Raw genomic sequence first — 21,574 nt, 5'->3', positions numbered from 1 at the left:
CACTGTATGTCGACATAATATAACGTTTGAAATGTCTCTATTCTTTTGTAATTTTTGTGAGTGTAATGTTTACTGTTCATTTTTTTTATTATTATTTATTTCACTTTTGTTTATTATCTATGTAAACATATGTTTCCCATGCCAACAAAGCCCTTTGAATTGAATTGAAAGAGAGAGAGTATGTTGTGTATGTGCGTTCTATGCGAACGTGCGTGTGGGTGCTTACTCTTGTATGTGTGTGTGCGTGCGTGGTGTGCATGCATGCATGAAAGTGTACGGACAGTGCAGACAGTGCTGAATGAATGGCCAGCCCATGAGCTGTAGCCTCTCTATTTGAGTGTGTTCATGTGGAGGAACTTTTAAAAGTTTCACTCCAAATAAAGACTGACTGTCCCACTTGGGGATATGAGTAAGCAGTTGAAACAAATGACTTATTGTACTCCTTAATAGAAGTCGCCTATATTAAATGATACTCGGGTTAAACTGAGCAATTGAACGTATAAGCAACAAAAAAAAAACGACAATTCACTTTTAGCGGTCTATTTATTTATTTATTTTGAGGGTTTTTCCGGCAAGACAACTGTGTATGGCTAAGAATGGTTGCTCTCTGGGCAGCCTTGGAAATACGCCTCAGCTATTTCTATAAGTATCATACAGTACCTTACTGTATGTTGCTAAAAAAAAAAAGGCTCTTCCTGAATCTGGACACATTCATCATCATATGTTTAGGCTGCGCGTCATTCTAAACTGTATACAGTGTCTATAAGTATGATACTGCTTCCCCCCCCCCCCCCAGGCTCAGTCATGGTTTTATGTTTAGACTTGACCGTGAAAGCGGTCAAGAGGGCTACACAGTGTCGGCCGATGCTAGCCCCTCTAATGCGTTTAAGCTTGTTTTTGCGTTCGGTTGCGTTGAGGTCTTGACCGTGTTTGCCCGGGTTTAGTTTGGGACGAGGTTAAGCCATTACACGCTGTGGGGAAACCACGGGCCTTTTGAAGTGGCTGTGCTGAACAAACATGTCTCTGACATGCGCATGCGCCCGCGCACATGCACGCACGTACAGACATGCTGCACACACACGTTGAGGACGTTTGTATTGTACACTTGGTACTGGCACATATAGACGAAGTGGAACAGACAAAGTGAAACACACATACATACACGATGATGTATGTATGATGAAACCAAGATTGAACTCTTTGGCCAAACCTAGCACCATTCCTACGGTGAAGCATGGTAGTGGCAGCATCATGCTTTGGGGATGTTTTACAGCGGCAGGGACTGAGAGACTAGTCAGAAAACCTGCTCCAGAGTGCTCAGGACCTCAGACTGGGGCGAAGGTTCACCTTACAACAAGACAGCGACCCTAAGCACACAGCCAAGACGACGCAGGAGTGGCTTCGGGACAAGTCTCTGAATGTCTTTGAGTGGCCCAGCCAGAGTCTGAGCTTGGACCCGATCGGACATCTCTGCAGAGACCTGAAAATAGCTGTGCAGCGACGCTATTGGGTTAACAGTGGGTTAACTGCCTTGTTCAAGGGCAGAACGACAGATTTTGTACCTTGTCAGCTCAGGGATTCAATCTTGCAACCTTTCAGTTACTAGTCCAACGCTCTAACCACTAGGCTACGCTGCCACCCCAGACAGAGCTTGAGAGGATCTGCAGAGAAGAATGGGAGAAACTCCCTAAATACAGGTGTGCCAAGCTTGCAGCGTCATACCTGTAACGGCTGTCTGTGGAAGTAGACCAAGGTGCAGCGGAGTTAGTGTTCATCTTTGCTTTTAATATACGAACGAACACGATACACACAAAACAAGAAAACCGACAGCCAAACAGTCCTGTCAGGTGCAAAACACTAAACAGAAACAATCCCCCACAAAACCCAAAGGAAAACCAGGCTCCTTATGTGTGACTCCCAATCAGCAACAACGAACTACAGCTGTGCCTGATTGGGAGCCACACACGGCCCAAAACAAAGAAATACAAAAACATAGAAAAATGAACATAGAACGCCCACCCAATGTAACACCCTGGCCTAACCAAAATAAAGAACAAAAACCCCTCTCTATGGCCAGGGCGTTACAATACCCAATAAGACTCAAATCAAATCAAAGATTTGTCACGTGCTACGAATACAACAGGTGTAGACCTTACAGTGAATACTTACTTACAGGCTCTAACCAATAGTGCAAAAAAGGTATTAGGTGAACAATAGGTAAGTAAAGAAATAAAACAACAGTAAAAAGACTGAGAAATAACAGTAGTGAGGCTATATACAGTAGCGAGGCTACATACAGACAGCGGTTAGTCAGGCTGATTGAGGTAGTATGTACATGAATGTATAGTTAAAGTGTGCATATATGATAAACAGAGAGTAGCAGCAGCGTAAAAGAGGGGTTGGGGGGGGCACACAATGCAAATAGTCCGGGTAGCCATTTGATTACCTGTTCAGGAGTCTTATGGCTTGGGGGTAAAAACTGTTGAGAAGCCTTTTTGTCCTAGACTTGGCACTCCGGTACCGCTTGCCATGCGGTAGTAGAGAGAACAGTCTATGACTGGGGTGGCTGGGGTCTTTGACAATTTTTAGGGCCTTCCTCTGACACCGCCTGGTGTAGAGGTCCTGGATGGCAGGAAGCGTAGCCCCAGTAATGTACTGGGCCGTACGCACTACCCTCTGTAGTGCCTTGCGGTCGGAGGCCGAGCAATTGGCGTACCAGGCAGTGATGCAACCAGTCAGGATGCTCTCGATGTTACAGCTGTAGAACCTTTTGAGGATCTCAGGACCCATGCCAAATCTTTTTAGTGTCCTGAAGGGGAATAGGTTTTGTCGTGCCCTCTTCTAGTTTGTTGTTGATGTGGACACCAAAGATCTTGAAGCTCTCAACCTGCTCCACTACAGCCCCGTCGATGAGAATGGGGGCGTGCTCGGTCCTCCTTTTCCTGTAGTCCACAATCATCTCCTTAGTCTTGGCTACGTTGAGGGATAGGTTGTTATTCTGGCACCACCCGGCCAGGTCTCTGACCTCCTCCCTATAGGCTGTCTGGACTCGAGACTGTAATCGCTGCCAAAAGTGCTTCCACAAAGCACTGAGTAAAGGGTCTGAATACTTACGTAAATGTGATATTTCAGTTGTTTTTTTTAAACACATTTCTAAAAACCTGTTTTTGCTTTGTCATCATGGGGTATTGTGTGTAGATTGATGAGGAAAAAAATCAATTTAATCAATTTTAGAATAAGGCTGTAACGTAACAAAATGTGGAAAAAGTCAAGGGGTCTGAATACTTTCCAAATGTACTGTAGATTAGTTTTTGGTTTAATAATAAAAAAGAATTAGCGAATGCAGTAGAGGGAGGAGGGGAGACAGATGGAAGAGAAGTGTAGTTCGTGGTAAAAGCTACAATGTGGAAATGTGTGTGAGGCAGCGGCTCTGGGATACAGAGGAATAGAGGAGAGAGCACGAGATGCTGACAGATTCCTGATAGATGTGCAAAATGGCGCAAGCAAGTTCTACCCCTGCGAGCCACCAATTGTTGTAGCTCAGAACATGAAGAGCTAGCCGTATGTCTGTTTTATTCTGATCGCCTCACGTTGTTTTTTCAAGTATCGTAATATGAAAGAGGCTGTGTAGAGTAGAAGTGTGTGTGTGTGTGTGTGTGTGTGTGTGTGCGTGAGAGAGAGAGAGACCGAGTTGGGTTATGGCAGGAAGTTCACTGGTGGTCTGTGGTTCAGTCCTGAGGGCCTCTCTCTGTCTGTCAGACTCAGATTTCAGACTACTAATTGACTGCACTAATTGAGTAGTTAAGATTTAAACACTAAAACCTGGATCCTGTGTAAACTACGAGAATACACAAGTCATATAGAGGCACAAAGGTGTGTGTGTGTGTTTGTGGAATTCTATTTTTGTCTCAAGGTAGTGAACTTTGTCACAGTGATCTTTAGTAGCCAGGTCAGGAGGTCTGTGATCTCTTACGAGTGGGATGTCAGCAGTCCATGTGTTTGTGATATTGGACCAGACAAAAGTTCACTGTGTGGCAATCTTTAGGTATGGCAAAGGGAGAAAGAATGCTGGTCAGTTGCTCAGGTGTGAGTGTTTATGTGTATTGATACATCACGCGTGTGTCTAAAACAGGAAACAAAGTCAATTGTGTGATATAAGAAGGGGATTGAATTCAATACAACTTTATTGGCAACTGTGGGGCAAAGGGGTTCATTGCAATTTCACTTCTGACCCAGGATGCGAAATGTGGATCTCCTTTTCATTCAAACTGGGGCATCTTTGCTCTGTGTGTTTCTTGTGTCCCAGTGTCCAAGCCAACACAATGTCCACTTCTCAACCAAAACCCAAGCTGGTTTCACCCCCTATTCTCCCTCTGGGGCACAGATCGTTCTGTTGGCATGATGTAAGCTTCTCAAAGTTCCCCTTTTCCCACATCCCAGCCTCAGTGAGTCTGAATCCCTCTCTCGTTCTCATTCTCCGTCTGTCTCTCATTCTCTCTCTCTCTCTCTCTCCCTCCTCTACCTCCTCTGTAATTACTGCTGGTCCTCCTCTCTCTCATTCAGGCCCTCCTCCAATAGCAAGCCAGCTATTAGCAACCTGACCCACTTTCCGCCGGCTAACCTCTAGCACGGCTAATTGGGCCCTAATCACTTCCTAATGGGCGCATTGTTTCAATGCGCGCTTGCTAAATACTGAATTGGGGGGAAACGAAAAGGGGCATGAAAAGCAATTAGGGCATGAAAGGTGTTTAAAAAAAACAGGAATAAATGGGATGAAAATGGGATGTGGCATAAAGATGTGGAGTGTTTAATATTCCTAGTAAATACTTCCTTAGCGAGGTCCAAATGTGTGAATATTAAACTCGATTCGTTTGAGGAGTTACCAAGTGTTTAGAGTCATGTTAATGCAGTATACTGAAAAAGGGTTGCATACTGCACTGTACGAAGAGATGGTACAATCTTCGAAAAAAAAGGGTTCCAAAAGGGTCCTTCGGCTGTCCCCATAGGAGAACCCTTTTTGGTTCCAGGGGGAAACCTTATTGGTTCTATGTAGAACCCTATGTAGAGAGCATTCTACTTGGAACTGAAAAGGGTTCTGCCTGGATCTAAAAGGGTTCTTAAAAAGGGTTCTCCTACGGGGACAGCCGAAGAACCTTTTAAAGGTTCTAGATAGCACCTTTTTTCTTAAGAGTGTATTGAAAAGGAATTGGAACGGATTACATTTGAGATCACTACTTAATAGGCCGTGTTTGTGAAGGTATTTGGAAGTGCAGCAGGACAGTAGCTTCTGTTTTGCTGTGTCCATGTGCTGTACTGGCTGACTAATGGGTTGGGCATGGAAGTGGCCACAAGGGCAGTTTGGCAGTTTGGCTTTGAATATTCAAAATATTGTGAGCACTACGTTGGCAATTGGAGTCTCTACAGGCACACAACAATAACTACACTATTCTTGTACTGCCCGGTATTAGTCTCTTGAGGAAGAACATCTTAGCTACTCTGAGTTCTGTTGGTTTTGGATTTGATTGTGACTGTTTTTGGTACGTCAAACATTATTGATTTAGAGGGGTAACAAAAGACACACTTTAAAAAAATGCTTTGTGTTGTTTTTTTGGCGCGCAGTAAAACAGATGTGTCTTATGTAAAACCTTCATTTCGACAAAATAGTCCAATTGAATGAAAATATTTGTGTTTTTGTGTTTTAGCTAGCTCATTTCCACAGTAGTTCAGAATACAGACTTGGGATTGAGCAAGTCTTTGTCTGTGAATTGGAAGATAATGACCAGAATCAGCCCATATATGTCCAAACCTCCCAAGGATGTCAGTAGCAGTGTTCTATCTCAACTCAAATTCCTAGGTCAAACTTTAAAGGGCTTTCCCTCATCGTTTTTATAAACAGTTTGTGATAGGCACTCTCATTGTTAGTGTCCAAGATTTCTAATAGTTATCTGAGTGTCGTGGGTTCGCTAGCGTTAAGTAATGACACGTTTAGACTGTGTCAACACAGGCTAACTCAAGCTTTCCACAGTGCAAGACCTTATATGGACAGTTAGTGTGGGGTCTATGAGGATTGCTCTATCTAACCATCTCTTATTTCTCTCCTTTCCCCTCTCCTTATCCTCTCTCCCACTCCTGCTTTCTCCCTTCTCTTCATCTTCTTCTTCTTCACTCCTCTCATCTCCTAATCCCCTCTCGCTCCTATCCTCCTCTCCTCTCGGTTATCCGCTTCTCACTTCCTCCTCTCATCTCCTAATCCCCTCTCGCTTCTATTTTCCTCTCCTCTCGGTTATCCGCTTCTCACTTCCTCCTCTCATCTCCTAATCCCCTCTCGCTCCTTTCCTCCTCTCCTCTCGGTTATCCGCTTCTCACTTCCTCCTCTCATCCCTTTTTTCATCCCATCCACCTCTTCATCCTCTCCTTTTCCTCTTCCTCTTCCTCACAGAACCGTCAGAGGGCATGACTTCACAGACTCCGGTAATGACTGAGCATGCTCAGTCGTCCCCGGTGACCATCTTCACTTCCGCCAACAGCGTCTCTACCTCGGATCCCGTCCCTCCATCCTCCTCCTCCTCCTCCTCTTCCTCGGCCATCCCCCACCCCAACTCCAGCAGCAAGCCCTGGAGGAGTAAGTCTGCGAGCTCCAAGCACTCCTCCTCCTCAGCCATGCTCTCTGTCAAGCAGGAGAAGGATACCTCCTCTAAGGCCTCCTCGTCCACCGAGCCCCCCCCTAAAGTCGTCCAACAGAAGTCTATGCTGGAGAAGCTCAAGCTGTTTAACAGTAAAGGCGGATCTAAGTCCTCGTCCTCCAGCAATCAGGGAGCCCAGGCGGACAGCGGTGCCCCCGCCCGGCAGCTCGGGGCTGGTGAAGTAGAGAGGGCAGAAGCAGGGTCCAACACCGACTCCCTGGAGGAGGCAGAGGGGAACACCCGGCCCGGCGTCAACGGGACCGGTAACGGGACGACCCACGGTGGTGCCTCAGCCCATGTCCCTACCATCGCCACAACAACCAGCAGCCCCAAGATCGCACTGAGGGGAATCGCTCAGCGCACGTTCAGCAGAGCTATGACTGCTAAAAAGAGCTCAGTGAAAGGACTGGAGAAGGAGAAGGAGAAAGAGAAGGAGAAAGAGAAGGAGAAAGAGAAGGAGAGGGGGAAGGAGAAGGAGAAAGAGCGGGAAAGAGGGAAAGAGGCGGGAAAACACATTGCCACCGAGAGGATGGAACTCAGGGGGGAGGAGCCTAAGGAGGAAGCGACTACCAGTGTCGCAATGGAAACGGAACCCTCCTCCAATAAGAGAACTTCTAAAATCGCCAGTTTCATACCCAAAGGGAGCAAAGTGGCCAAGAAGGAGAGTTCTGTCCCTTCACACAGCGGCATACCAAAGCCAGGGGGTAAAACCTCAGGGGTAGGGGGGAAGGCGCCCTCGGCAGGGGGGAAGGAGGGTGGGGAGCGTCCCCGGAGCATGCGGTTGGGAGGGGGTCTTGTCCTGCAACGCGGACACCTGGACAGAGACAGAGACAGGGACAGCAGGCACTCTAGCTCTACCTCTAGTCTGGCTTCTACAGAGGGCAAGGCCTCACAACAGGGCCACAGCGCCGCCCCGGTGGTGGAAGGTGGTAGTGGTGGCGCTACACAGAGCACAGCCTGCAACACAGTCAGTGTCCAGCTACCTCAGCCCCAGCAGCACCACAGCCACCCCAACACAGCCACCGTAGCACCCTTCATGTACAGGTGAGTAATACACATACCTTGGACTGATAAAACTGTAAACTTTAGAAAGTCTGAAAGGACCATAAGTCATTAGTCACTGATCATTAGTGGGAATCTGCAAGCTGTTTGCTAGGAATTTCCCTATCATCTAGGTCACAAACGGACGTGGACGGTATCATGGCGACAGAGGCGGGGTCAGGAGGAAGGGGCGGAGAAAACATCCCCTTTAAAACCAGCCAGCCATCCATTGAGGACCTTTCAGGTAGGCCATCAACTAGTTCTGTCTGTAAGGAGCTGATGGGCGATTGGTTATGTGTCTGAACTGTACAGAAGTTACATGGGCCATTTTCTTTGGGGGGGGGTATTTTTGACATGAATCCGACGTCGGGTTGATTCTATCTGATGGGAAACATACCTTCCTGGCTCATGCACTCTCAATTCAGTGGTGGTTTTTGTCGTGTCCACAAGTGAAGCGCAGGTTGACTCGTAGCCCGCAGTCCCCTCAGTTATATCCACGGAGCGGGCGAGTTTAGGGTCATGAAATATTGTGTCGATGACGGTCAGGTGGCGAGCGGTTTGAATAAAGTTAAAACAATACCTTAAAAAAATCTATCAAAATCGAATTCATGTGCAACTCATATCTCTAGACTACATTGAGGTTTTACTTTCGTTATTGTAGGCTATCTAGCATTAGTGTGTAAGCCTAAGCTTTAGGACCTAACTGTAAGCGCGCCAAATAGCCTACACTCCAATTGCCAAATGTTTTTTGGGAATGGGAAGAAAAAGTTAACGTGTATCCATGGAGGCACAAAGGACGTCGGAGTTGACTCTGACCGTAGCCTAACAGAGCATTTTCTATATTAGCGGGTTAAAAGGATCGGGTGTGGGTCTCAGATTTTGACTTTATCGCGTATAGTCTCGCGGTTGCTGATGGGTTATTAGCAATTGCGGGCGGGTGCGGATGAACTGACAGTTGATCCGCGCACCGCTAGTACCTATGTACTCAGTCACAATGTTTGTTCCGTATAGCAGAAGATCCAGAGACACGGCGGCTGCGGACTGTTAAAAACATTGCAGACCTGCGCCAGAACCTGGAAGAGACCATGTCCAGTCTACGGGGGACTCAGATCACACACAGGTAAGAACCTCCTGCAATGAGAACGGACCATGTCCAGCCAAGTAGCCAAAGAGATACCCGTTTTTTTTTTATTCCACATTCTGTTTCTGTGTATCCGACAAGTTCCACGGACGTCCGTTAAGTCATAACAGACACAGCTCCTAGAGAGAGACCACAATAGTGGTCACAATAAAGCTATTCATAGCAAATGTCCATATGACTTTCTCTTGTGAAAAAAATCCCAAAAGCAGGCTGTTAATGTAAAAGGAAAAGAGAGTCAGCACGTCTGTTTTAACTAGCGGTCGTGTTAATGGGTGGTCCACCAGGAGAAAGGTCTAATTTCGAAGCTGGAGAGCGGCTTAAAGTGGGACATGACTGCCACCTAGTGGCCACGTAGTGTCACTAATAACTCACGAGTCCGACACTGGGGATGTGTCCCGGTCTCCAGGGTTGCCGGATAGAAATAGAATAAAGGACGAAGTTGGATGAACCTTTTGCGATTTGAGACTTGTCTGTCTGATGCTCTGTTCTAGTGTGTGTGTAATGGAGGGCTTGTTTTCCAAAAACCCACTAGACTGTGTCTTGTGTCTGGTTCTTTCAGCATGATCTCCCCCCTGTATGAGAGTGTCAGTGTCTTTGATCCAGTAGTGGCTGGATGGAGCGCTGGTCTTGTCTTTGGATTTTGATTCAATCTCCTGACCCAGTCTCTCTCCCTGCTGCTTGCTCTCTCCTTTTCGCACAATTAGAGAGGTCTTACCCACTGTCTAGTCTAGTCCACTTCAATGCTGCTGAGCTAATGTCTAGCCTTACACTCAGTCTTTTCCCCTCCCTCCCTCCCTCCCTCCCTCCCTCCCTCCCTCCCTCCCTCCCTCCCTCAGCACCTTGGAGACGACCTTTGATAGCAACGTCACCACGGAGATCAGCGGTGGCAGCGGCGGCGGGAGTGGACGGAGCATCCTCAGCCTGACTTCCTCCCGGCCCTCCCTGTCGTCGTGGCGACTGGGCCAGTCCAGCCCCCGCCTGCAGGCGGGGGACGCCCCCTCCACGGGGAACGGCTACGGGGGTCGTGCCTCGGGAGGAGGAGGAGGAGGAGGGCAGGGGGGCCGCTACCTGTACCCTGGCCCCCTGCGGAGACAGCTGGCAGGGCGGGGAGGTGCCCTCAGTATGGATCTGGGGGGGAGAGGGGAGGATATTGACCTGGAGGGCATCGCCATGGAGGTGACGGGCTACATGAGTGACGGGGATGTGCTGAGCAAGAACGCAGCGCGTCCTGATGATGTCACCAGTGGGTGAGTATTCTGAGAGAACTAGCATATGATGACAGGGTAAAAAAAATGTAATTGTGTTTTGCAAATTGCTACTCATCCCTTTTGGGGCTGGTTTGGTTCGTTTTGCGCCTTTCTCATAGGTTTGGGAATCAATGCATTATAAGTGGCTGTCATGTCACAAGAGGGCGCCAGTGTATTTGTAATCTCACATAAGTGTACAAATGTGAACATGGTATAGCCAACAGTAATGTGGCATGAAGGGAAAAATACAGTTGTTGTTGTTGTGAGAGGACTTGTAAGACATTCTGTAGTCGCTTTTTGAGATGGTATACAGTGCATTCGGAAAGTATTCAGACTCCTTGACTTTTTCCACATTTTGTTACGTTACAGCCTTATTCAAAAATGTAATAAATAGTTTTTTCCCCTTATCAATCTACACACAATACCCCATAATGACAAAGCAAAACAGGTTTTAATTTTTTTTGCACATTTATAAATAAAATAAAACTGAAATATCACATTTACATAAGTATGCAGACCCTTTACTCAGTACTTTGTTGAAGCATCTTTGGCAGCGATTACAGCCTCAAGTCTTCTTGGCACACCTGTATTTGGGGAGTTTCTCCCATTCTTATCTGCAGATCCTCTCAAGCTCTGTCAGGTTGTATGGGGAGTGTCACTGCACAGCTATTTTCAGGTCTCTCCAGAGATGTTCGATCAGGTTCAGGTCCGGGCTCTGGTTGGGCCAATCAAGGACATTCAGAGACTTGTCCCAAAGTCACTCCTGCATTGTCTTGGATGTGTGCTTAGGGTTGTGTTCTTGTTGGAAGGTGAACCTTCGCCCCAGTCTGAGGACCTGAGTGCTCTGGAGCAGGTTTTCATCAAGGATTTTTCTGTAATTTGCTCCATTAATCTTTCCCTAGATCCTGTCTAGTCTCCCAGTCCCTGCTGCTGAAAAACATCCCCACAGCATGATGCTGCAACTACAACTACGGCCAGTTTGGTGGTTCCAAACTTCTTCCATTTAAGAATGATGGAGGCCACTGTGTTCTTGGGGACCTTCAATGCTGCAAAAATGTTTTGGTACCCTTCCCCAGATCTGTGCCTCAACACAATCCTGTCTCGGGGCTCTACGGACAATTCCTTCGACCTCATGGCTTGGTTTTTGCTCTGACATTCACTGTCAACTGTGGGACCTTATATAGACAGGTGTGTGCCTTTCCAAATCATGTCCAATCAATTGAGACTCCAATCAAGTTGTAGAAACATCTCAATGATGATCAATGGAAACAGGATGCACCTGAGCTCAATTTTGAGTTTCATAGCAAAGGGTCTGAATACTTACATAAATAAGGTTTTCTATTTTTAGTAAATTTGCAAAAATTTCTAAAAACCAGTTTTCTCTTTGTCATTATGGGGTATTTTGTGTAGATTGATGAGGGAAAAAACTATTTTAGAATAAGGCTGTAACGTAACAAGAATGTGAAAAAGGGGAAGGGGTCTGAATACTTTCCGAATGCGCTGTATGTCCTTTGGGGACCAGGACCCGTATCCTCAAAGCGTCTCAGATTAGGAGTGCTGATCTAGAATCAGGTATTCCCTGTCCATATAATTGTATTCTCATTGTTGATCTGAAAGGCAAAACTGATTCTAGATCAGCACTCCTACTCTGAGACGCTTCATGAACATGGGCCCAGATCAGATGGTAACTGTATGAAGCTTCGTCTCTGTGAGTTCAATCCAGTAGAGTTGAACCTCATAACCTGTTTGTTTTCTAGTCAGTGCCCATGTTGAAGTCAGTGTCCATGTTGTAACAGGCCCCCTGCATACCTTGGCTGTCATACTCTGCAATTTAAACCAATGCTGTCATCATTATTATCATATGAATTTACACACTGGGAGCCAACTCTGCTGCTGATGCCAGAATCAGGACAGTGCACGGCCAAAATGAGAGAGAGACTAAGACACAAGGGAGCAGACTATGTATAAATTACTGAATGCAGCTTCGTGGGGTAACAAAGATATGTACTAGATAAAAACGGACCTATGAGTAGCTAAGAACGGATATCTGAATACTGTATAGTCAAACATCAAAAAGCAACAAACAAATCCTAAAGTTCCTCAAAGTCTCAAGAGGGGGAAAAAAAGGTGATGGAATCGACGGTTATATGAACCAAAAAAGCGGCAAGTTTCTCTCGCTCCATTTCACTTCCGCAGAGCCACCTGCTCTGAAAGGGGTGGGGTTAAGTGCTCCCCCTGAAGCATTCAGATAACCTATTTCAAACCAAGCACTCACTCACTCACTCACTCATTCACTCACTCACTCACTCACTCACTCACTCACTCACTCACTCACTCACTCACTCACTCACTCACTCACTCACACACTCACACACACACACACACACACACACACACACACACACACACACACACACACACACACACACACCTGGGCAGGTGAGTGCTATGAAGACCCCAACCATTCCCCTGCTAGTGCAGTATGATCTCCTACATCTATACTTAGGGATTGGGTGGGACGCCAGCCAAAGCGGTAGTGCTGTAGTGTAGAGAGATGAGTGATCAGGTGCTGTACACAGTTTAGATCCGGCATCATGTTCTGTACCACTAGCCTGGCCATATGAGAGGTTTATGATGACATGGTGGATATAAAGGAAACACACAAAGGCTCTGAGGATGAACTATAGTTACAGGAGTGTGTGTGTGTGTGTGTGTGTGTGTGTGTGTGTGTGTGTGGTCCCAGCCTCGGCCTCGGAACAGGGTGATTGATGGTTGAAATGAGCCCTTATTCAAGTGACCAGATTACGCCTGTACCCTGGGGGGTTGTGTGTGTGTGTGTGTGTGTGTGTGTGTGTGTGTGTGTGTGTGTGTGTGTGTGTGTGTGTGTGTGTGTGTGTGTGTGTGTGTGTGTGTGTGTGTGTGTGTGTGTGTGTGTGGTAATATGGTGAAGCCTCCCTGTGTCTTAACCATTTAAAACAGACACAGATAGCTTAGTCTCTCCCCCTCCCCTCCTCCCCAGGCCTTGAATGGTTAACCACCAATGCTAGGTTGTGTTAGCAGCTAACTGGTTAAAGCACGTGTCATAGGTTTGACCATAGAGGATGAGTTGGCAGTGGGATTCCACGCCCACCTACTGGGTAGTCATTATCTGTGCAAGTGGCAAGTCACAAACACTGCCTTTTAATGCAATTTATCTTCTTAAATCCGATTTTAAACCTAACCTTACGCCTAACCTTGAATAAGACCAAAGAATCGAAATGTTATTTTCATAAATGTTTACAATATAGCCAGTTTTGTCACTTGCCCATCTAGTTGGATTTACAGCCGACTCACAGTTGTCGTTCCTTATCTCATTCCAGGTGTGTTTATAATATATTATATTCTTGTGGAGGAGTGAAAAAAAAATGCTATATGGAATTGTTTTGAATTGGTTGAAAGTGAGAGGTTAGTTAGCGCCAGGTGGTGAAACAGGTATGAAGACCGGAGGTGTTTTGATCCTCGGGTTCATGCTGTGGCTCCTAAGCTGGGTATGTGAAGTGCTTTCTGAAAGCCCCGAACACGACAACGTGATGTATGAGCCTTCTGATCACTCAGCGTGAGAATGAAGTACCTCAGGCAGCACTGTACACCCACCCCACCCCACCCCTCCCCCTCTCTTACCCTTTCGGCTTCTCTGGCCCCTGGAGATACACCCCCCACCCCCTCCGCGGTCCAACTTCCCTCATCCTCTCGCTCTGACTGGCTTGGGGGGGGGGGTATGGTGTTCCCCTCTTCAAAACCTTACCCCCTCCCCTCTTCACCCCTATCCACCTTGTGCTCTTTAGCAAGCAGACAGCCAGGCAGAGGCAGAGCCTTCAGTGAGTGGGAGCATGTGGAGTTAACAGAAGAAGCCCGCATACCAACACTGAGCACCCACCGAGGAACACACACTAGAAGCACACGTACTGTATATTCACAGATACTTCTACACACACACACACACACACACACACACACACACACACACACACACACACACACACACACACACACACACACACACAGGCGCGCGGGCGCGAGAGACATACTTATGCACACACTTAGGTCTAAGTGTATAGACATTACACAAACACGCAAGACAAATAAGGCAGAGTATATGTATGCCAGTTACACTGTTGCTACATATAATATTTGGAATACACACACACACACACACATTCTGATCTGAACGGTTCATTCTGATCTTTATCGAGGGGGATCTTAACTCACCTGGACACGTTTGTTTTAGGTTGGACCCACGTCATTAAAGATGTGCGAGGCGAAAAGGTATGTCCCAATGGTGGGGGAACCAGAAAGTTAAGTCTTGTGATTTTCGAAAAACCAATCCAGTTGTCTTATCTGTTTTTAGATGAGCGGGGATGAAGTTGTGTGTGTGATTCTGAGATGTCATCCTGAGTTACTAAGCATGTAACACCTTGACATTGCTTTATAGCTGGTTTTTAGTGAGAGTGGCACTTCTGCTTTTGTCAGTTGCAGGGTTAGGGTCTGTTTATTGTTCCACTGGGTGGGGACTCTGTGCATGAACTGGAAAAACCCTCGACGATGGGTCGTTTTTTTTGGTTTAGGCATCGGAATTCTTTTCCGGAATTTAGTTAATTTAAATGCAATTTGAGCATAACCCTGGTCAGTAGCCGTGTAACATGAGAGGGAAGCTAAAATGTTTGCACTATTAGCTTTCTGCAGTAAAGTAAATAGATTCCAGGTTTATTCTAGAGATGTGTATGGAATGACAAATGCTTCTGAGCGGACATACTGTACGAGAGTACAACTCCCCTCTCTGTGGCTGTTATTAGATTGAACCACTTCCTATGGGAGTTATTGGTGTACGAAGTAAGAAACCTGGCCAATTAAAGTATCATCGTCATCCTCCGCTTTCTTGTTCACCTGTTCCCCTCATACAGTGTCTCACCTCTCTGTGTCTATGAAAAGTTATGTTATAGAGAGGTTGTAGATATGTTATAGAGAGGTTGTAGAGAACGTATAGAGAAGTTGTAGAGAGTTTGTAGATATGTTATAGAGAGGTTGTAGAAAGGTCGTACAGGGCAGTGTGTTGATAGAGCCTTTAGTAGGACGTTGACAATGCATCTCTGTGCGTTATTCTGTGTCTTTGCTCCTTCTGCAGTTTGTAAGTGTCTCCACCATACAGTATATGAAAACAATAACCTGTCTATGCACAGACAAAGGGCTATTTTTCACACCACCTTGGTTGGTTCAGTTCCTGTGACTCTCCTCATGATTGGTTGAGGATATGGTTACTCGGACTCCCTGGGATTGTACAGTTAGTATATGTACGAGGTGTACTGTATGTGTACAGTCAGTGGTTGTGTGGTAGGTTTAGTGTCGTACCTACACTGAGTTTACCAAACATTAGGAACACCTTCCTAATATTGAGTTGCAGCCCTCAACAGCCACAATTCGTCGGGGCGTGGGCTCTGCAGGGTGTCGAACGCGTTCCACAGGGATGCTGGCCCATGCTGACGCCAGTGGTTCCCACAGTTGTGTCAGGTTGGCTGGATGTCCTTTGGGTGGTGGACCTTTCTTGATACACATGGGAACACAAGCTTAATGAAGCAGGACACATGTTATGTTACTAAAATGAAAGGCCGTTCAGTTGACTAAAACGGCCCGCTATTTCCGGCATTTTGATAATAACCACACTAAATCGTTATTCAAATGACAAAAAAATGTGACTAAGATTTGATTATATTTGAGTCAAAATGACTAAAAACGAGAGTAAAATCGGGGAAAAAAGAGTGCCAAAATGAACACTGCACCAGGAAAAACATCTAGGAAATGTAGGGGCAGTACTGATCTAGCTGCACTGGTGTGTGTGTGTCTTTGTTCTTCTGTGCATGTGCACAGAGCCCCAGTGGTGTGGAGTTAGTGACCGGTCCAGTCGGCCAGCAGCCATTTAATCCTGATTGATGAGACTGGTGCCTGGGACGGACAAACAAGATGGATGTCCTTTCCTCTCCATGTTGATTTTATTTCGAGCAGGAAGGAACGTCCGTCTTGTTTGTCCAGCCCAGGCACCAGAAAGGGATGGAGTTGTTGTCCTTCTCTCTGGTGTTAGACCAAGGGTTTGGTCCACGTTCTGTTTCCTTCTTCCCGGCTTGAACTGACATGAAAAACTGTATTCCATCGAAAGGGATGTGAAACTAAGTGTTGTGTCATTTTTAACGTGAGCTTAGACTTTGAAAACCTGCCGTTGTCTAATGTTGACCATTGCCCTTTTCTGTTCTCAGCTACTTGACGGACGGCGGTCTGAGTCTGTACACGCGGCGACTCAACCGTCTACCCGACGGCATGGCGGCGGTACGAGAGACCCTCCAACGCAACACCGCCACGGGCCAGGGGGACGCTGACAGGTAGGACACTACACACACGCACACACACGCAGGCACAAACACACACACACACACACACACACACACACACACACACACACACACACACACACACACACACACACACACACACACACACACACACACACACAGACCATTTCTCCGCATCATTGGGAGACGTCCTTACATTGGGTCAAATTACAAAATGGTTGGATTTGTGTCCTTGTGACCTTGGAAATAGATAACGGGGAAGCAGTCTGACCTCTTTCTGGGAGAGGAGGAGAGAGAGAAGGAGCGAGGGAGAAGGAGGGAGGGGTTTAATGTGGATAATTGACAGCGGGAAATGGATGGAGGCATTACACTATTAAGATAGAGAGTGTGTGTATGTGTGGGGGAGAGAAGCGGATGGGTGTGTGAGACCGGAAAGGGCTCCTGTATGAAAGCGTGAAACCCCATTGATGTTGTTTCTTTGTTGGGTTAGTCGGGTTAGTAAAGCTAAGTAAGACTGCAGTTTTAACTCCTCTCAATCTGCAGGTGTGAGTGATTTCCTGTTTTTACACCGTTTGACCTCTTGTTTCCCCCTCCTTCTCTCTTTCTCTCACACCCCTTAGCTTAAGCCCTCACCTCTTCTCCTCTTCTCCCTCACCTCCTAACCCCTAAGGCGAGAGATGAAAGCTTCCAGTCTCTCTCCTCTTCTCACCGTGCACTGACCCATCTTGACCTTTCGACCTTGCCTCGTTACCGCCCATATCTGCTCATATCTTTCTTACCTCTGCTCTTCCTTCACCTTTCATTAAAGAAACCCCTAAAAGGTGTGTGTGAGAGAGCTTTTTCATATTGGCAGTTGTTGATGAGAGAAAAAGAAAAAGAAAGAGAGAGTGGAGAGAGAGAGAGAGAGAAAGAGTCTGAAAAGCAGTTAAATTATAACGGTGTAGTATTTATTTTTTTACTTTAATCTATCAGGGATGTTATTTTGTTAATAGTGCATTACTACTTGTGCCAGTAGTCTTTCTGTGTTGGTAGTCCCGACTGATCTTCAAAGAGCGTTCCACTCCTTTCTGAAAAAGAAATGCAGAGAGATGGAGGGTTGGGGGAAGGAAAGGAGGGAGGGGGTAGGGGGGTACATATGGAGAAGCCCCCCCCTGAAGGAATGCCTGATAAATGTGGTTACTGGTTTTGGTTTGCATTAATTGGGAGAGTTGGAAAGTGGTGGATAACTGCGTTAACATAATATAGCAGGACTGAAGTGGCTTCAGGGTAAAGTGTGTGTGTGTGGGGGAGGGGTCTCAAATGAGATCAGTCTAATTTAATAGATGACTGGGGGGGGGGTTAATGGAGCTGATTTGGGCAGGTGGGGAGTTGGATTTGACAGCTGAGCACCTTACTATGCCTAGTGTGTGTGTTTGTGTCTGCATGTGGCAGCGTGTGTGTGTGTGTGTGTGTGTGTGTGTGTGTGTGTGTGTGTGTGTGTGTGTGTGTGTGTGTGTGTGTGTGTGTGTGTGTGTGTGTGTGTGTGTGGGTGTAGTTGCCCTGACTGAGAGTCCGCATCAGCTCCTTAGTTGGCCGCTCTGTAACGGGCTGCGGTAGACCACTGGATCGGAGACCTATAAAACAGATCAGCTTTTAACGTCTTAATGATGCTGCTATGGATACCAGCGTCTTAGCCTGCCGTTAGGGCCCAGTCAGCGATAGGGTTGGGGGTTGGGGTGTCAAATATCACCATGGCAATGGGATAAAAGCCTTGCGACCTCTGGCTAAGGGGTCAAGAGCTTCAAAGTGTCATAGTGCACAAGTGGGGGTTTGCGAAATTCTCCTAAAGACAGGAGATTCTGACTCAAGAACTGGAGTATTTAGTGCAGTGGACTTCAACCACTGGTTCTGGAGAGCTACAGATGTGCAGGCGTTTGATTCAGCCCAGCACTAACACAAATGATTCAACTCATCAAGGTATTGAGGAACGCTGCCGTTGACGACGTGAATCAGGTGTTTCGTTGCCGAGTTGGAACAAAAGCCAGTATATTCTGTAGCTCTCCACGACAGCGACGGTTTTGTAAGAATAGGATTTTGTATCGTGATTCCTGATAAAGGAACTAAAACACCTCAAATCAGAAGGTGACGAAGGGCTAGTCACTACAACTGCAACTGTTTTGACTCTCAAATGTATGCAAATTACAGTTCAAACGGCCGCTATCCTTACCAAAGACTCCCTTTTAGTTATGGGACAACACAGGCCCATAGCGACAAAAGGCCGAGGGTGTCAGATTGGAAGAATGTGTTTGTCTTCCCGCTCTCATTTCATTTCACCGCCAGAGAATGAGGAAGTAACGCATCTGTGACAATCCGTCCGCTGATTTCAATTCCTTTTCTCCAACCAGACAAAGAGACACTCTTTTCTGTGGTGTGTGCATGTGTACTCATGTGTGCTTGTAGATACAGTATGAAACGGGACAAAAATAGGAAAACCCCATACCACCTTTTAACATTACAATGATAAATACAGTATATCCCTCGTTCCTCTCCTCCCTCTCTTATTTCTCTCTGTTCTCCACTCGGGTGTGTGTGTGTGTGTGTGTGTGTGTGTGTGTGTGTGTGTGTGTGTGTGTGTGTGTGTGTGTGTGTGTGTGTGTGTGTGTGTGTGTGTGAGATGTTAGTGGATCTATGCAGAGGGTTTACATCATCCCCTCCCCAGGGTGGGTGTGTGTGTGTGTGTGCAGCCTAAGGAGTTACAGTTATTTACAGCACCCTCTCAACACCCCAGCCCCCTGAAGCCCACAGCAACCCCAATGCCCATTTCCGTACCTGTCTGGACTTGACTAGGCCCCTCAGGCAATTGAGAAGTAGGGAGGTTCTCAGGTAAAGGTTACACTTGGCAGTAAAACAGATGGACGGAATTTCTCTCTCTCTCTCTCTCTCTCTCTCTCTCTCTCTCTCTCTCTCTCTCTCTCTCTCTCTCTCTCTCTCTCTCTCTCTCCCTCTCCCTCTCCCTCTCTCTCTCTCTCTCTCCCCTCTCTCTCTCTCTCTCTCTCTCTCTCTCTCTCTCTCTCCCTCTCCCTCTCTCCCTCTCTCTCTCTCTCTCTCTCTCTCTCTCTCTCTCTCTCTCTCTCTCTCTCTCTCTCTCTCTCTCTCTCTCTCTCTCTCTCTCTCTCTCTCTCTCTCTCTCCCTCTCTCTCTCTCTCTCTCTCTCTCTCTCTCTCTCCCTCTCCCTCTCCCTCTCTCTCTCTCTCTCTCTCTCTCTCTCTCTCTCTCTCTCTCTCTCTCTCTCTCTCTCTCTCTCTCTCTCTCTCTCTCTCTCTCTCCCTCTCTCTCTCCCTCTCTCTCTCCCTCTCTCTCTCCCTCTCTCTCTCTGTCTCTCTCTCCCCCTCTCTCTCTCTCCCCCTCTCTCTCCCTCTCTTTTCACTCTCCTTAGAGGAATCATCATTCCCCCTCTCTTCCTCCTCTTTCCTCTGTCTCTCCCTCCTCTTTCCACGGTCTCTCCCTCCTCTTTCCTCTGTCTCTCTCTCTCTTGTGTGGTGTCTGTTTCCCTCTCTCCAGCGAAGAGGATGCTGTAGTTTTGCTCCGGGCTCTAAACATGTACAATCGCAATCTTTTCTCCTTTCTCTCCCTCTCTCCTGTCATTTCATGAACCACCGATCATGTTTCTCTGATAACCAGGGAGGCCTTTTTGTTGCGTGCTAATACACTACGCGTGCGTGTGTGTTAAACCCAGTGCCCCCAAATAACATTTCTCTGTGTCTCGTGCTTAGACTGTTCACGTAACGTCGCCCTGTAGGATCAGATCCGATATCAAACCTCCAAAATATTCCGGGGGGGCGTTCATTTTGAGAGTCTCATGATTCCGGCAGCACGTTGGCTCTGGTCTGGAATACCAGGAGTGTTTGGATAGTGAGGCAAGAGGAGAAGATGGGTTTGTTACTGGCCTAATGCCATCCTAATGCTATCCCATTGCTATCCCAATGCTATCCCAATGCTATCATCGGTGTGTCTTTGTGTCTGGGTGTGGGTGTTAGCGATGGTAATTGCACCTGATGGCGCTGCTACTGACAGCTTTCTACATTCTGTGTTTATCTATGGTTGGAGTAGTGAATATTGGACGCGGCAAAGTCTGTAGTCAGTGTTTTTGGAAGCACTTACTTTGGTTTGATTAGTTTGATTGGTTTGATTAGCTTGATTAGTTTGATTGATTAGTTTGATTGGTTTGATTAGCTTGATTGATTTGATTGATTAGTTTGATTGGTTTGATTAGCTTGATTGGTTTGAGATTGATTGGTTTGATTAGCTTGATTGGTTTGATTGGTTTGATTAGTTTGATTAGTTTGATTAGTTTGATTGATTGGTTTGATTGGTTTGATTAGTTTGATTAGTTTGATTGATTGGTTTGATTAGTTTGATTGATTAGTTTGATTGGTTTGATTAGCTTGATTGGTTTGATTGATTAGTTTGATTGGTTTGATTAGCTTGATTGGTTTGATTGGTTTGATTGGTTTGATTAGTTTGATTAGTTTGATTGATTGGTTTGATTAGTTTGATTAGTTTGATTAGTTTGATTGGTTTGATTAGCTTGATTGATTGGTTTGATTAGTTTGATTAGTTTGATTAGTTTGATTGGTTTGATTGGTTTGATTGGTTTGATTGGTTTGATTGGTTTGATTAGTTTGATTGATTGGTTTGATTAGTTTGATTGGTTTGATTGATTAGTTTTATTGGTTTGATTAGCTTGATTGATTTGATTGATTAGTTTGATTGGTTTGATTAGCTTGATTGGTTTGATTGGTTAGTTTGGTTAGATTAGTTTGATTGGTTAGTTTGGTTTGATTAGTTTGATTAGTTTGATTAGTTTGATTGGTTTGATTGGTTTGATTAGTTTGATTAGTTTGATTAGTTTGACTGGTTTGATTGGTTTGACTGGTTTGATTGGTTTGATTAGTTTGATTGGTTTGATTAGTTTGATTGGTTTGATCGGTTTGACTGGTTTGATTAGTTTGACTGGTTTGACTGGTTTGACTGGTTTGACTGGTTTGATTAGTTTGACTGGTTTGACTGGTTTGATTAGTTTGACTGGTTTGACTGGTTTGATTA

The 21,574-nt window shown here is 46.1% G+C and overlaps 1 protein-coding gene across 10 annotated transcripts in view; it reads left to right on the top strand.

Moving 5' to 3' along the window:
- Positions 1 to 21,574, top strand: part of LOC106587075 (neuron navigator 2) — a 332,866-nt gene that overhangs the window by 259,366 nt on the left and 51,926 nt on the right. For 8 of the 10 annotated variants that reach the window (XM_014175004.2, XM_014174997.2, XM_045708752.1 and 5 more), the window contains 5 exons: positions 6,440 to 7,727; positions 7,859 to 7,968; positions 8,736 to 8,844; positions 9,702 to 10,112; positions 16,397 to 16,519. In XM_014175004.2, coding sequence (XP_014030479.2) covers positions 6,440 to 7,727; positions 7,859 to 7,968; positions 8,736 to 8,844; positions 9,702 to 10,112; positions 16,397 to 16,519 — 2,041 coding nt within the window. The remainder of the gene's footprint in view (positions 1 to 6,439; positions 7,728 to 7,858; positions 7,969 to 8,735; positions 8,845 to 9,701; positions 10,113 to 16,396; positions 16,520 to 21,574) is intronic. The other 2 variants (XM_014174998.2, XM_045708751.1) reach the window with 1 other exon arrangement.

This window comes from Salmo salar, chromosome ssa26 (assembly GCF_905237065.1).
Source record: "Salmo salar chromosome ssa26, Ssal_v3.1, whole genome shotgun sequence".
NCBI lineage: Eukaryota > Metazoa > Chordata > Actinopteri > Salmoniformes > Salmonidae > Salmo > Salmo salar.
The sequence above is the reverse complement of the archived record's forward strand: the minus strand, read 5'-3'. Positions and strand labels throughout refer to the sequence as shown.